Genomic DNA, 15,171 nt, shown 5'->3' with positions numbered 1-15,171 from the left:
TAATTAATTAATAAATAATAAATAGTTCATAACAATAATTTTTAATAATAAAAATCCCCTTATAAAATGTCAAAACTGATTTGATATTCTAGATACAGATCTCCTTTGCATTTTCAATAATTAATTCGCTTTCAAGTAATCTTGATGAAGAAAATATTTCCAACTGTTATGAATCTTTCGCATTCTTTTTAATGCTTTTAAATATTTCTATTATATATAGTGCTATTTTAGATATATTTTATTTATTTTATATATTGCTTTAAAGTAGTCTTATGAAGTAAATATTCCCCACCTTTATGAATTTTTTGCCCTCTTTTTATATATTTCTATTTTATATATCTATTTTTTATATATTTCTGTTTTTTAATATATTCTATATCTTTCTTATATTTCTTTTAAGTTGTCTTATAAAGTAAAAATTCCCTACCCTTATGAATCTTTTGCGTTCTCAATTCTTTTATATTTTTCTATTTCATATTTCGATTTTAAACATTTAAATTTTTTTATATATTACATTTTTTTCTATATTTCTTTTAAGTAGTTTTATAAAGTAAAAATTGCCTTCCATTATGAATCTTTTGCCCTCTTCTCAATCCTATTATATATTTCTATTTTATATATTTCTATTCTTTATACATTTTATTTCTTTTCTATATTTCTATTTTATATTTGGATTTTATATATTTGTATTTTTTATAGATTATATTTCTTCAAAGACGAAGATGCAATATATCATGGAAACTTTGAAAAAAAAAAAAATTTCCCTTCAAAGAACGAAATAACTCCAAGAACTGAGAGTCTTTAGAGTGACACTATCTGGGATTTGCCTTTAAAGAAAGCCACAGGAAATCTCTTTCAACCACTTAGTTTTTTATTAGAATGATCAATCCCCTGATAGATCTACAGTAACTTCATATATATATATATATATATATATATATATATTGCACATTCAAACGTGTTTTTCATATTTCAAATAAGCCATATATATTAATACATTAAAGTGTGGATTCTCTTAACGACCTCGGGATCATAGCCCCAGGCGAAATGACTCAAAGACTATAGTATCTGACCGGTCGGGTTTCGAACCCTAGTCCAGGATACTTGTGTGACATTGACCATGATTAAATGGTATGGTCAATGTCATACAAGTATCCTGGACCAGGGTTCGAAACCCAGCCGGCCAGATACTGATCCCGAGGTCGTTAAGATAATCCAGATTTTAATGTATTAAAATATATGACTTATTTGATATATATATATATATATATATATATATATATATATATATATATATATATTATATATATATATATATATATATATGTATATATACATATACTGCATATATATATGTATATATATATACTGTATATACTGTATATATATATACATATATATGTGTGTATATATACATATATATATGTGTATATATATATGTGTGTATATATATATATATATATATGTGTGTGTGTGTGTGTGTGTGTGTGTACATCTGTATATACGGATGTACATATATTTTAACATGTACACACAGAAACACACACACAAACACACACACATATATATACTGTATATATATGCAGAAGAACCACAGGGAAAATAAAAATATGAAATATAAGATTAAGTCCTGGCTAGTTTTGTGATATTTCTTCAGATGATTGATTTATTGAGAGGTTTCTTTACATTTTATATGGACAGTAAACGTACGAACACACATATAGAGACTTATAGAACAATGACATTTGATATGCCTATGGGAAACCCTTTATCCCCAGTATTGAGTAATCTATGTATGGAATTTTTTGAAAGTAGAATCTTAAATAACATCATACCTAATAATGTAAAATGGTTTCGCTATATTGACGCCATAATGTGTGTGTGGACAGGAAATTAAAATTTAGATAACTTTTTTCTTAGATTGAATAGCTTGGTACTATCAATAAATTTCACTATGGATCAGGAGAATAATTGTACCCTAACTTTTTTGGACTGTCATATGCACAGATGTAACAATAGACTTGAGTTTAGTGTATATAAAAGGCCAACGAATATCTTAGCATATGTCCATTACTGCTCAAATCAAGGCAACAAAGTTTAGAAATCTGTATCTACTTTTATGTTTTTAAGAGCATTTTGAGTCTGCAGCCCTGAATATATTGATGATGAAATAAATGAGATTATAGCAATATGTAAGAAACTGAAGTACCCTGAAATTGTGTTAGATAATGCACTAAGAACAGCATAAAGACCTTTTTCGGTAATGATAACAGGAAAAACTACGATACACAAAATTTACTTGTACTGCCTTATAGTAATTCTTTTAAAGAAATTCCCCAACTGTTGAAAAATTTCAATGTAAATATAGCATTTAAGAGTAACAATACAATAAAAACAGCCTTAATAAAGAATTCTCCTGACATTACCAAGGGAGTGGTATATCGTATTCCATGCAATTCTTGTGAAAAAATTCTATATTGGTCAAACTGGTTAAGCTCTAAAAAAGAAAATTTAACAACTTAAGAAAAGTGTTAAATATGCTCAAGATGATAATGCAGTCTTTGCCCACGTTAGAGATAAAAATCACACTATTAATTGGTCATGTGCAAAGAAATTGATTCATTCAAATAACTTATTGGAAAAAACATCATAGGGTCCAGTTTCATAAAAGAAACCTTTGAAAACAACTTGAATATTGGACATGGAATATATAAACTCGACGCCTTTATATGTAAAGAGATTTGCAAGCTATATAGAATAACTTTAACCACTTAATGTAGAACTGAATATATTGTGAATAATTAACGTCACTGTGAAATTAATATTTAGACCTAAGCTACCTGCGCTTAAAGTAGGGTAGACACACACAAAGGCACAGTGTGACTTCTTCCCTCTACAAGAAGTCACACAGGGTCTTTGTGTGTGTCTACCCTACTTAAAGCACGTGTTTCCGCATTATCATCCTACTTTAAGTGCAGGGTTCCACTTTATATAATAAATCGAAAACCGGTGCTTAAAGCAGGGTAGACACACTCAAAGGCGCAGTGTGACTTCCCTCTGCAAGAAGTCACACAGCGCCTTTATTTGTGCCTACCCTACATTAAGCTCAGGTTTCCGCTTTATATAAAGCGAAAACCTGCGCTTAAAGTAGGGCAGACACACACAAAAGCGCTGTGTGACTTCTCCCCTCTGCAAGAAGTCACACAGCGCCTTTGTGTGTGTCTACCCTACTTTAAGTGCAGGTTTCCGCTTTATTCTCCTACTTTAAGCACCGGTTTCTGCTTTAAATAATAAAGCGGAAACTTGCGCTTAAACTAGGGTAGACACACACAAAGGTGGAGTGTGACTTCTTCCCTCTGCAAGAAGTCATACAGTGCCTTTGTGTATGTCTACCCTACTTAAAGCGACGGTTTCCGCATTATATGATAAAGCGTAAACCGGCACTTACAGTAGGGTATGTTCACAGCATTAAACTGCAAAAATCAACAGAAACTTATACAAAAAATATTTGTCCATTATATATATATATATATATATATATATATGGATTTCTTTTTGTTTTGTTTTTTTAGTTTTTCAGTTTTTAATCTATTTTTATTTTAAACTGCAATAGTTTTCCCCTTATATAACGCGAACGCCCTAATAATAGTATTGATGGTCGTTCCTCTGATGATGTTCCCTTCTTGGTCCTCCCTTGTTGTACTGCCAATGCTCTTCCCTTCTGGGTCCTTGATTGTACTGCCGATGTTCCCATCGTTTGTACTGCCGTTGTTGGTTCCACTGCCCTGGCTGATGCCTTGGTGGCTCCTGGTGATACCACTGGCCACCATGCCTTTCCCATTGATCATTTTCCTTCTGATGGCGTAGCTCTTCATCATAATCTCTTCGGTTGCTTTCGTCCGCCAGAATCAATTTAGCATTAACCACCTTTTTGTACTTCTTCTCGAATGCTTCCTGTAGGAATTCGGGTTTGTCCCGATGTCTGTCTGGGTGGAACATCATGGACAAGGCCCAGAAGGATTTTATGATTTCTGCCTTTGTGGCTGTCTGTTCCAAACCCAGAACCTCATAGTGACCCTTTTCTTCCCACTGCTTCTGTAGTGCTTTAGTATCGTCTATGATTTTTAAGAAATTCTCAGATTTCTTTAGTTTCACCGTTTCGAAGTCCTTCAGGGCAGCGTCGAAAATACCAAGTTTAACGAGGTGCCTTCCTCGTAACATGAACGCTTTCCACCCTTTAAGACCTTTCTCTATAGCCTTGGAACAGTCTAATACAATATCCATATCATGAGGCGTCTCAGTGGCTGCGTTCGCTTCAGCACGAAGGACATGGAGAAGAGCTGTTTCTTCTTCGTTGTCCGTCTTCATGGTCAAGGCCTCGGTGAAAATATTTAACGTCTCTTTGGGCGTGTTACTCATCTGCGCAAATAATCCAGCCATCAATAATCTTCCCCTCTCATGTTCATCATTATTCTCAGTGTTAGGCTTTTCTGGCTTAGCTTTCAGTTTCTCCTTTTCTATCTTCAATTCGTTAACTTCACTTTTCAATTTACTTAGTTGCTCTGTTTTCTTACTCTGCGCCCTCTTCAGTTCTTCATTTTCAGTTTTAAACTCTTCCACAATCTTTTTCTCTTGCAGTATCTCAAGGTCTTATTTTGCACACAAATTCCAGTTTTTCATAGTCACGCACCAAATCAGCTTTTTGTTCGTCCTTTTCGTTCTTCAGTTCTTCAACTTCCCGTTTCAAATTATTAACTTGTTCCGTTTCCTCACTCAGTGCTTTCTTGCTTTGTTCATTTGCATCTTTGAGAATTTTCACCAAATTTTCATGTTCCTTCATTTTAAGGTCTTTTCCGACCCATTCAGATTCAAGTTTCTTCTTTTCATCCTTCAGAGTTTCAACTTCAAGTTCCAAATTATTAACTTTTTCCGTTTCCTCACTCAGTGCTTTCTTGCTTTGTTCGTTTTCCACTTTGAGAATTTTCACCAAATTTTCATGTTCCTTCATTTGAAGGTCTGTTTCGACGCATTCAGATTCAAGTTTCTTCTTTACATCCTTCAGAGTTTCAACTTCAAGTTTCAAATTATTAACTTGTTCAGTTTCCTCACTCAGTGCTTTCTTGCTTTGCTCATTTTCCTCTTTGAGAATTTTCACCAAATTTTCATGTTCCTTCATTTGAAGGTCTTTTCCGACCCATTCAGATTCAAGTTTCTTCTTTTCATCCTTCAGAGTTTCAACTTCAAGTTTCAAATTATTAACTTGTTCAGTTTCCTCACTCAGTGCTTTCTTGCTTTGCTCATTTTCCTCTTTGAGAATTTTCACCAAATTTTCATGTTCCTTCATTTGAAGGTCTTTTCCGACCCATTCAGATTCAAGTTTCTTCTTTTCTTCCTTCAGAGTTTCAACTTCAAGTTTCAAATTATTAACTTGTTCCGTTTCCTCACTAAGTGCTTTCTTGCTTTGTTCGTTTTCCACTTTGAGAATTTTCACCAAATTTTCATGTTCCTTCATTTGAAGGTCTTTTCCGACCCATTCAGATTCAAGTTTCTTCTTTTCATCCTTCAAAGTTTCAACTTCAAGTTTCAAATTATTAACTTGTTAAGTTTCCTCACTCAGTGCTTTCTTGCTTTGCTCATTTTCCTCTTTGAGAATTTTCACCAAATTTTCATGTTCCTTCATTTGAAGGTCTTTTCCGACCCATTCAGATTCAAGTTTCTTCTTTTCTTCCTTCAGAGTTTCAACTTCAAGTTTCAAATTATTAACTTGTTCCGTTTCCTCACTCGGTGCTTTCTTGCTTTGCTCGGTTTCCTCTTTGAAAATTTCCACCAAATTTTCATGTTCCTTCATTAGAAGGTCTTTTCCGACACATTCAGATTCAAGTTTCTTCTTTTCTTTATTCAGAGTTTCAACTTCAAGTTTCAAATTATCAACTTGTTCCGTTTCCTCACTCAGTGCTTTCTTGCTTTGCTCGTTTTCCTCTTTGAAAATTTCCACCAAATTTTCATGTTCCTTCATTAGAAGGTCTTTTCCGACACATTCAGATTCAAGTTTCTTCTTTTCTTTATTCAGAGTTTCAACTTCAAGTTTCAAATTATCAATTTGTTCCGTTTCCTCACTCAGTGCTTTCTTGCTTTGCTCGTTTTCCTCTTTGAAAATTTCCACCAAATTTTCATGTTCCTTCATTTGAAGGTCTTTTCCGACGCATTCAGATTCAAGTTTCTTCTTTTCTTCCTTCAGAGTTTCAACTTCAAGTTTCAAATTATTAACTTGTTCCGTTTCCTCACTCAGTGCTTTCTTGCTTTGCTCATTTTCCTCTTTGAGAATTTTCACCAAATTTTCATGTTCCTTCATTTGAAGGTCTTTTCCGACCCATTCAGATTCAAGTTTCTTCTTTTCTTCCTTCAGAGTTTCAACTTCAAGTTTCAAATTATTAACTTGTTCAGTTTCCTCACTCAGTGCTTTCTTGCTTTGCTCGTTTTCCTCTTTGAGAATTTTCACCAAATTTTCATGTTCCTTCATTTGAAGGTCTGTTTCGACGCATTCAGGTTCAAATTTCTTCTTTTCATCCTTCAATTCATCAACATCACGTTTCAATTTGTTTATTTGTTCCTTTTTCTCATTTTCATTTTCCTTAATTTCTTCATTCTTTATTTTAAGAATTTTCAACAAAGTTTCCAGTTCTTTCATCCGAACGTCTTTTTCGACACATTCAGCCTCCAGTTTCTGGTATTCAGATGCCTTCTCAAATGTCATCTTTTCTCGAGTCTCTTTCGCTCTATTCAATTCATCTACAATACTTCTCAGTTCATTTAGTTGTCCATGTAACTTATTATTTTCATCCTCAAGATTTTGCAAGAAAGTAGTCCAATCTTCGTTTTCCATTTTGAGTTCCAATAGATCGCATCCATTTTCCATTTCTGGAACATATTCTTCAAGAGAGCTGTTGTCCACATCGTTTCCAGCCATCCTCCTTCGAGCTAGCCTAATTCCGCCGAAAATGACGGAAGCAGCAGCTACTATGCCGATGTAAAAGTTCTGGTTTCCATTCGAAATGACTTCCTTCCTTTCTCCCAATTCAAATTCGGAAAGAAGCTTGCCAACGAACCACGTTGATTGCAATTCATCTTTGAATCTCAATGCTTCTCTCTCCATCTGGCGTAATCCAAGTTCGCACCGCTGTAGTTCCTCGCGAGCTTTCCACAAGCCCCCATCCAAGGACAGCGCCGCAGCCACCTGTCGAGGAATTCATCCTGAGAGGCGACTGCAGGGAAGTCTTCAAAGAGCGGCGCCTCTGGGAGTAGCCACGAAAACCATTTGAAGACCCGCGACTCCTGGAGAGTTCGCAGCTGTCCCTGAAGTTGTTGCGTCATGTCTTCGCATGCAGGATTCTGCTCCAGAAGGGCCGAACCTACCTGTTGAGGCATGTTGAATCTTCCTGTAAGGTTTCTGATGATATCCATAAGCACTGAAATCGCTTCGTTTACTTTGAAAGTCATGTTCAATAACACAGGTACTGGGACCTGTATCAGCATTATTTTGAGAAAACGATTATTGCTGCTATACGAACTCTCTGGAGAGACTCAAATTCCTGGAGACAATTTGGAATCACCAACTCCATCGACATATTTCCCGGACATTTCTCTCCTCTCTATTCGGAAGAGGGCGTTAAATAATAATAATAATAATAATAATAATAATAATAATAATAATAATAATAATAATAATAATAATAATAATAGATGCAATATAGGAGCCCGGAGCGCTCCGGAGACTTTCAAATTCCTGAAGACATTTCGGAATCATTAATTCTCCGGAGGGCTCAGGGCTCCTATATTGCATCAAAGATTATTATTATTATTATTATTATTATTATTATTATTATTATTATTATTATTATTATTATTTAACACCGTCCTTTGAATGGAGAGGAGAGAAACGTTCGGGAAATCAGGCAATGGAGTTGGTATTCCAAAAGGCCTTCAGGAATTTGAAAGTCTCCTAGGGCTCTGAGCTCCTATATTGTATCGAAAATTATTATTATTATTATTATTATTATTATTATTATTATTATTATTATCATTATTATTATTATTATTAGCTAAGCTACAGCACTAATTGGAAAAGAAAAATGCTAGCAGCCCAAGGGCTCCAACGGGGAAAAATAGCCCAACGATTAAAGGAAAAAGGAAATAGATAAACGATATGAGAAATAATTAACAATTAATAAAATATCTCAAAAACAGTAACATCAAAACAGATATTTAATATATAAACTATAAAAAGACATCAGTGCCTCTATAGTTTATCCTCCTCTTATACTGATTTGTCTTTTCCTCCACATCAGTTTTTATATTTTTTTTCGTAGATTTGTTTCACTGAATAAAGAGGATTCTATTATTTCTTTAGGTCTTCTTCGTAGGCTTGATGAAGCTCAATTAATTCACTCTTTTCTTTTCTATGTTCCTTAAATGGGTCAAATCCTCCTCATTTTCACAATACGTGAAAATATCTAACAGTGATTTAAGCCTTCTGTAAACGTTGTAAATGTTAAAGATACTTTCTGATCAAAGATCAGGCAGTAGTTTTAGCCTTCTGGAATAGATCTGTTTGGCCGGGGAGATGATGTCTTCAAATTCTATACGCCATTGAGATATTTCTTCTCTTTTTTTTGTTGTGTGTGAATGTAAACTAACATGCCTAAATAGGCCTAAAAGCCCATTTTCACTTTAGTTAAAAAAACTATTATCATTCGTCTACGTTTATTCTATCGTTATAGCAAATAGCGAACACCATAGTTAGACTACAACAAGAAATTCTACGAAACTTTGCCTATAAAACGGAATCTATAGAAAGTATATCACCACCTTATCTCTAGATCATGTGTTACACCGAAAGCCGCTTTCTAAAATATGTATATATATATATATATATATATATGTATATATATATATGTATATATATATAAGTATTTGTATATATATATATATATATAAGTATTTGTATATATATATATATATATATATGTGTGTATATATATATATATATATATATGCATACAAAGTATATAAATACAGTATATATATATATATATATATATGATGAATTTTGCACATTTAGACATGTTTTTCATATTCAAATAATCCATATATTATACTTCTCCTAATATCTGGATTGTCTCTACTTCGGGATCAGTGACCCAAGGGGGAATCAACTCAATGTTAATGGTTTCTGGTCGGCCGGGGAATCGAACCCAGGCCCGAGAAACTGAAGTGAAAGTGACCTACCATCTACCCACTGTCATCTCAGTTTCTCGGGTCCGAGTTCGATTCCCCGGAAGACCAGAAGCTTTTATCTTTGAGTTGAATCACCTTTGGGTCTCTGATCTCGAGGTAGAGAGAATCCAGGTATTAGGAGGTGTATAATATATTGATTCTATATATATATATATATATATATACATATTTATATATATATATATATATATATACTGTACAGTATACATATATATATATATATATATACTGTACAGTATACATACATATATATATATATATATATATAGTATATGTATATGCTCTTCCTGAATTATTCAAGTGTTTATTGTACTTTTAAAAGACACTAACTCATGCTAGCTTAGCTTTCTGTGAGCAATCACAAGAAAATAATTCTCTCACCATCACCCATCCGCACTGGCCAGAGTGATGATGAAAACTGGCCAAACCTCAGACATGAATAAGGACATATATTAGGCCTTCCTTCTGCAGTGAACTAGAAACGGGTACATTTATAGTTGTCGTTGTATGTATACTTAGACATAAACGTAAACACTCCTTAAAATACCAACGATAATCCTACCAGCAGTAATAAAGGATAAACTTACGCTTAAAGATGACACAAACAAAAGGAAATCCAATACTTTTGAAATGGCTTCGGGAGTGTTTCACTATAGTCAATTTTTTCTAATGAGGCGCATTTGCACGACTTGCAGGGGTGCCCTTTTAGCCCGGAAAAGTTTCCTGGAAGCTGATTGCTTAGAATTGTTTTCTCCAACTAATCAACGATTTGGAAACATTTCCGAGCTAAAAGGGCACCCGTGTGAGTCAGTGCAAATGCGCCTCATTAGAAAAAATGACTATAGTTTCTTCAATTGTAAATACACTATACGTAAAATGAAAAATTATTTACGCAAATATACTATGATGTATACATGTTATAAACTGTAAAAAGGTAATGTGTATTTCATAATAAAAGATAAAAAAAAATTGCGACCGAGACGAAATGAAATTCGAGGGAACAAACAGGCTGAGTTAATTGCGAGATCTATTGCAGGTCTCCTTCAGTCATAGATGAATTACCTTTAACGAGATATTGGGTAACATCTCTCTCTCTCTCTCTGGGTATTGTTTTCATTGTATTTTGAAGGCTGACAGATATGTGCGAGAGCTTTCTGTAAGGGAGTGGAAGGGAAGGGTCTTACAAAAAGCAGCTGAGAGAGAGAGAGAGAGAGAGAGAGAGAGAGAGAGAGAGAGAGAGAGAGGGCGTTTGATTGAAGTCTATGAAATAAAAGTGTATTTGGGAAATATCGTAATGTTTCACGCTTCTGATAACTAAGTAAAGACATTTTCGTAGAGAGAGAGAGAGAGAGAGAGAGAGAGAGAGAGAGAGAGATCGACGGTGCCAGAGATTAATATCTAGATCGGGAATAAGAAATTCAATAGACTGTAAGTTCCTATCCAACAAATTAAGATGAGAATCAGCAGCTGAAGACCAGACTGGAGAACAATACTCGAAACAAGGTAAAATGAAAAAATTAAAAGATTTCTTCAGAATAGATTGATCACCGAAAATCTAGAAAGATTTTCTCAATAAGCCAATTTTTTGTGCAACGGAAGAAGACTCAGACCTGATGTTTTTCTCAAAAGTAAATTTGCTGTCGAGAATCACACCTAAAATTTTAAAAAGAGTCATACAAAGTTAAAGAAACATTATCAATGCTGAGATCCAGATGTTGAGGAGCCACGGTTCTTGACCTACTTACGATCATACTTTGAGTTTTGTTAGGATTCAACTTCATACCCCATAATTTTCACCATGCACTAATTTTAGCTAGATCTCTATCAAGGAATTCAGCAACCCCAGATCTACTGTACATTCAGGAGATGGAATTGATGCAAAGAGAGTAGTATCATCTGCATATGTAACAAGCTTGTTTTCTAGACTAAACCACATGTCATGTCTATATAGTATGAACAGTAATGGGCCAAGAACAATTCCCTGGAGAACACCAGATATCACATTCCTATACTCACTATGGTGCCCATCAACAACAACTCTTTGCGATCTATTACTTATAAAATTCAATAATGTTGCTAAGAAACAACCCACCCACTCCCAACTGTTTAAGTTTGAAAACAAGGTCCTCATGATTAACACTGTTAAAGACAGCACTAAAACCAAGGCCAATCATAGGAACTTCCTGCCCACAATCAGGGGCTTTCTGTACAGCATTGGAGATTGTAAAAATGGCATCACATGCTCCAAGGCCTTTATGAAAACCAAATTGCTGTTGTTGTTCTTGTTCTTGTTGTTGCATACGAATCAGTGAATGTGGAGCATCTGTTTTCAGAGCCCTGGTGTCAATGACAAAAACCCAACTTGTTAGTGTACACTGCGCTGCATGAATTAACTTCTTTGTCAGTAATTTCACGGCGTTGCCATTTTGAAATGCTCCAGTCAGTTTAACAATAAATCAAGTGTTATTTTAACCCATTACAGTAATAGTAATTATATAAAAATTAGGTGATAATTATAAAATCCCATTATTTCATATCAACAAAATTGCTTTTCAATTATCTATTTATAGAATTTCCGATGTAGGCATCTTTCACTTTAATACAATCAAATACATTATTTTCTTATGATACAATTGCTTCAATTTGTTGACTGTATAACTGTGTATATGATTGAATTTATCCATCCAATTCCTAGCATTTGTTCTGCAGGAATCGTCAAGAAATGTTAAAAATTATTATTACTTTTTTTTCTTCGCAAAGCTGACGAAATGAATAAACATCTGGAGAGGATATCGTAACCAGAGAGGAAGTAGTCGTACCCTGGTTAAAGGGTCTACTCGGTCTCACCCTGTCCCTAGGGTAGGGAGAGAGGTAGTGGTCATACCCTGGTTAAAGGGTCTATTCGGTCTCACCCTGCCCCTAGGGTAGGGAGATAGGTAGTGGTCATACCCTGGTTAAAGGGTCTACTCGGTCTCTCGCTGCCCCCCAGGTACGGAGGGAGGTAGTAGTCGTACCCTGATTAAGGGGTCTACCCGGTCTCTCCCTGTCCTTCGGGTAGGGACAGAGGTAGTAGTTATACCCTGGTTAAAGGGTCTACTAGGTCTCTCCCCGTCCCTCGGGTATGAAGAGAAGTAGTAGTCATACGCTAGTTAAAGGGTCATACCCTGGTGAGTGGGTACCCGAGAGGTACACTCGGAAACCATAGTCTCCCACAAATTGCCGAAACTGCCGTGCAGTAGTTAAGAACGGGAGAAGGGGGTGGGAATGGTTGAACCTGTGCATATGCATATCCATATAACTATATAGTATACGGGTCGCGTACACTAGCTTTATTATACCATCTTTTACTCTGAAAATAAAGGTTCATATTAATACGTTTCTATCTCGATGTATGAGACGCACTTACAGCGAGAAACCTTGACCTTTGTATACCATTTATCTTTATTAAATCAAGAAGGCTTTTCTGTTTATACTGCTCAGTGCCTTATGAATATACCCAAGATGATTACTTGATTGCTTCTATGAAAAGGATAAAACTAGTTGCGCTCTAGCATTCCCATGTCTATGTTCAGAAATTACGGGAATATTCTGCTATCTACGCTTTACCTTGATTATATTTATTACAGGTATTACTATTATCATTATTGTTATTATCATCATTATCATTATTACTAGCCAAGCTACAACGCTAGTGGAAAAGCAGGATGTTATAAGCCCAAGGGCTCCAACATTGAAAGTAGTCCAGTGAGGAAAGGAAACAAGGGAATTATTATTATTATTATTATTATTATTATTATTACTAGCCAAGCTACAACCCTAATAGAAAAAGCATGATGCTATAAGCCCAAAGGCTCCAACAAGGAAAGCAGCCGAGTGAGGAAAGGAAAAAAAAGAATTATTATTATTATTGTTATTAGCCAAGCTACAATCCTAGTTGGAAAAGCAGGATGCTACAAGACCAAAGGCTCCAACAGAGAAAATAGCCCAATGAGGAAACGTAACAAGGGAATTACTATTATTATCATTAGCCAAGCTACAACCCTCGTTGGAAAGGCAGGATGCTATAAGTCCAAGGGCTCCAACAATGAAAGCAGCCCAATGAAGAAAGGAAACAAAGGAATTATTATTATTATTATTATTATTATTATTATTATTATTAGCTAAGCTACAATCCTAGTTAAAAAGTAGGATGCTATAAGCCAAAGGCGCAAACAGGGAAAGCAGCCCAGTGAGGAAAGGAAACAAGAGAATTATTATTATTATTATCATTATTATCATCAATATTATAACTTACCAAGCTACAACCCTAATAGAAAAAGCAGGATATTATAAGCCCAAAGGCTCCAATAGGGAAAGCCGCTCTATGAAGAAAGGAAACAAGGGAATTATTATTATTATTATTATTATTATTAATATTATTAATAGATAAGCTACAACACTAGTTGGCAAAGGAGGATGTTATAAGCGGGGTGCACTCAGAAACCACACTCTGCCACAAATTGCCGAACCAGCGAGTAGTAGTTAGGAAAGGGGGAGTGGGTGGGAAGGGTTGATTCTGTGTGTACATATCTATCTAACTATTCAGACGTCATTTTAGACGACTCGGGTACACTAGTTAATAATAAACCTAACAATCCAATTTTATCGTATATGATTCTATATTATTCACAACTATATATCAGGATGCCAGAAAACTAAAAATCAATCAATCAATCACAAATATATATTTCAAAACGTATTATGTATACGATTGATAATTTCTTGATGGAAACAAATAAACAACAACAAATGCAGCCGTTTCTAATCCGCTGCAGGACAAAGGCCTCAGACATTGCCTTATTCATATCTAGGGGCATATCCTGATGGAAAAATAATGAATACTGTCGAAATGAACTCATTCATTCGTTAACATTAAACATCAACAAATGTCTGGGGTTTGACCAGTTTTCATCACAATAAACACTGTCATTAAAGCTTAGAACCTCTATGGTCATGGTTCATGTTTAATGGATAGTTTAATTTCCCACGAACTAAAACAGACTGAGAACAGGTGAAAAGTGCAGTCTGCAAAAACATTCATTTAAATCCCGCAAGGCTACCAGTTTTTTTATTCATGTGCATTCTGCCATTTTAGGTTGATTTCCCAGGATTCTAAAGATGTTCTGTTATTCACATTCTTTTTATTTCAATTTTTTTAAGCTGATAGAAAAGATGGCAGAAAAAACTAGAGGCACTCAGTAGAGCGCAGACCTCCTGTCTGTATATGTATACCAGTATGTGTACACGTATGTACATGTCTATGTATATATTATGCATGTGTATATGAATGTCTGTCTGTGTATACGAAAGTATATGTCTTCGTATATATTTTCATATAGATGTGTTTTATATATACATATAGTTTTGCTTATGTATTTATATAGACAAGGCTACCGTTATTGATATAAAGAGATTATATTGAAAATCAAAACAAGAATTTACTGGTCACCAGAAATGACCCTTTTTGGCAGGTGTCTAATGAGGTTTGATCTCCGCCCAGTAAACACCTGATAACAGCTCAGGTAGCTGGTATGGGAGTGTCATTGTTCTATAAGTCTCTATATGTATGTTCATATGTTTACAGTCCCTATAAAATGTAAAGAAATGCTCTCTCAATAAATCAGTCCTCTGAAGAAATATCACGAAACTAGTCAGGACTTAATCTTATATTTCATATTTCTATTTTCCCCGTGGTTCTTCTGCATCCGAGCATCACGTTTCCCCATGATTTTCACACGCTCACACACACACACACATACATATATATATATATATATATATATGTATATATATGTATGTATATGTATATATATATATGTATATATATGTATATATATA

At 34.6% G+C, this 15,171-nt stretch overlaps 1 protein-coding gene across 1 annotated transcript; it reads right to left on the bottom strand.

The window, feature by feature from the left end:
• Positions 1 to 3,639: 3,639 nt before the first annotated feature.
• Positions 3,640 to 7,425, bottom strand: LOC137626116 (uncharacterized). The gene is made up of 6 exons (XM_068357193.1): positions 7,324 to 7,425; positions 6,454 to 7,234; positions 5,699 to 5,910; positions 5,278 to 5,560; positions 4,774 to 5,016; positions 3,640 to 4,649 (listed from the first exon to the last, which is right to left on the bottom strand). Exons 1-6 carry the CDS (start codon positions 7,423 to 7,425, stop codon positions 3,640 to 3,642), a joined length of 2,631 nt encoding a protein of 876 aa, XP_068213294.1.
• Positions 7,426 to 15,171: the final 7,746 nt, after the last annotated feature.

The sequence above is a fragment of the Palaemon carinicauda genome, chromosome 33 (genome assembly GCF_036898095.1).
Source record: "Palaemon carinicauda isolate YSFRI2023 chromosome 33, ASM3689809v2, whole genome shotgun sequence".
Classification (NCBI taxonomy): Eukaryota; Metazoa; Arthropoda; class Malacostraca; order Decapoda; family Palaemonidae; genus Palaemon; species Palaemon carinicauda.
The sequence above is the reverse complement of the archived record's forward strand: the minus strand, read 5'-3'. Positions and strand labels throughout refer to the sequence as shown.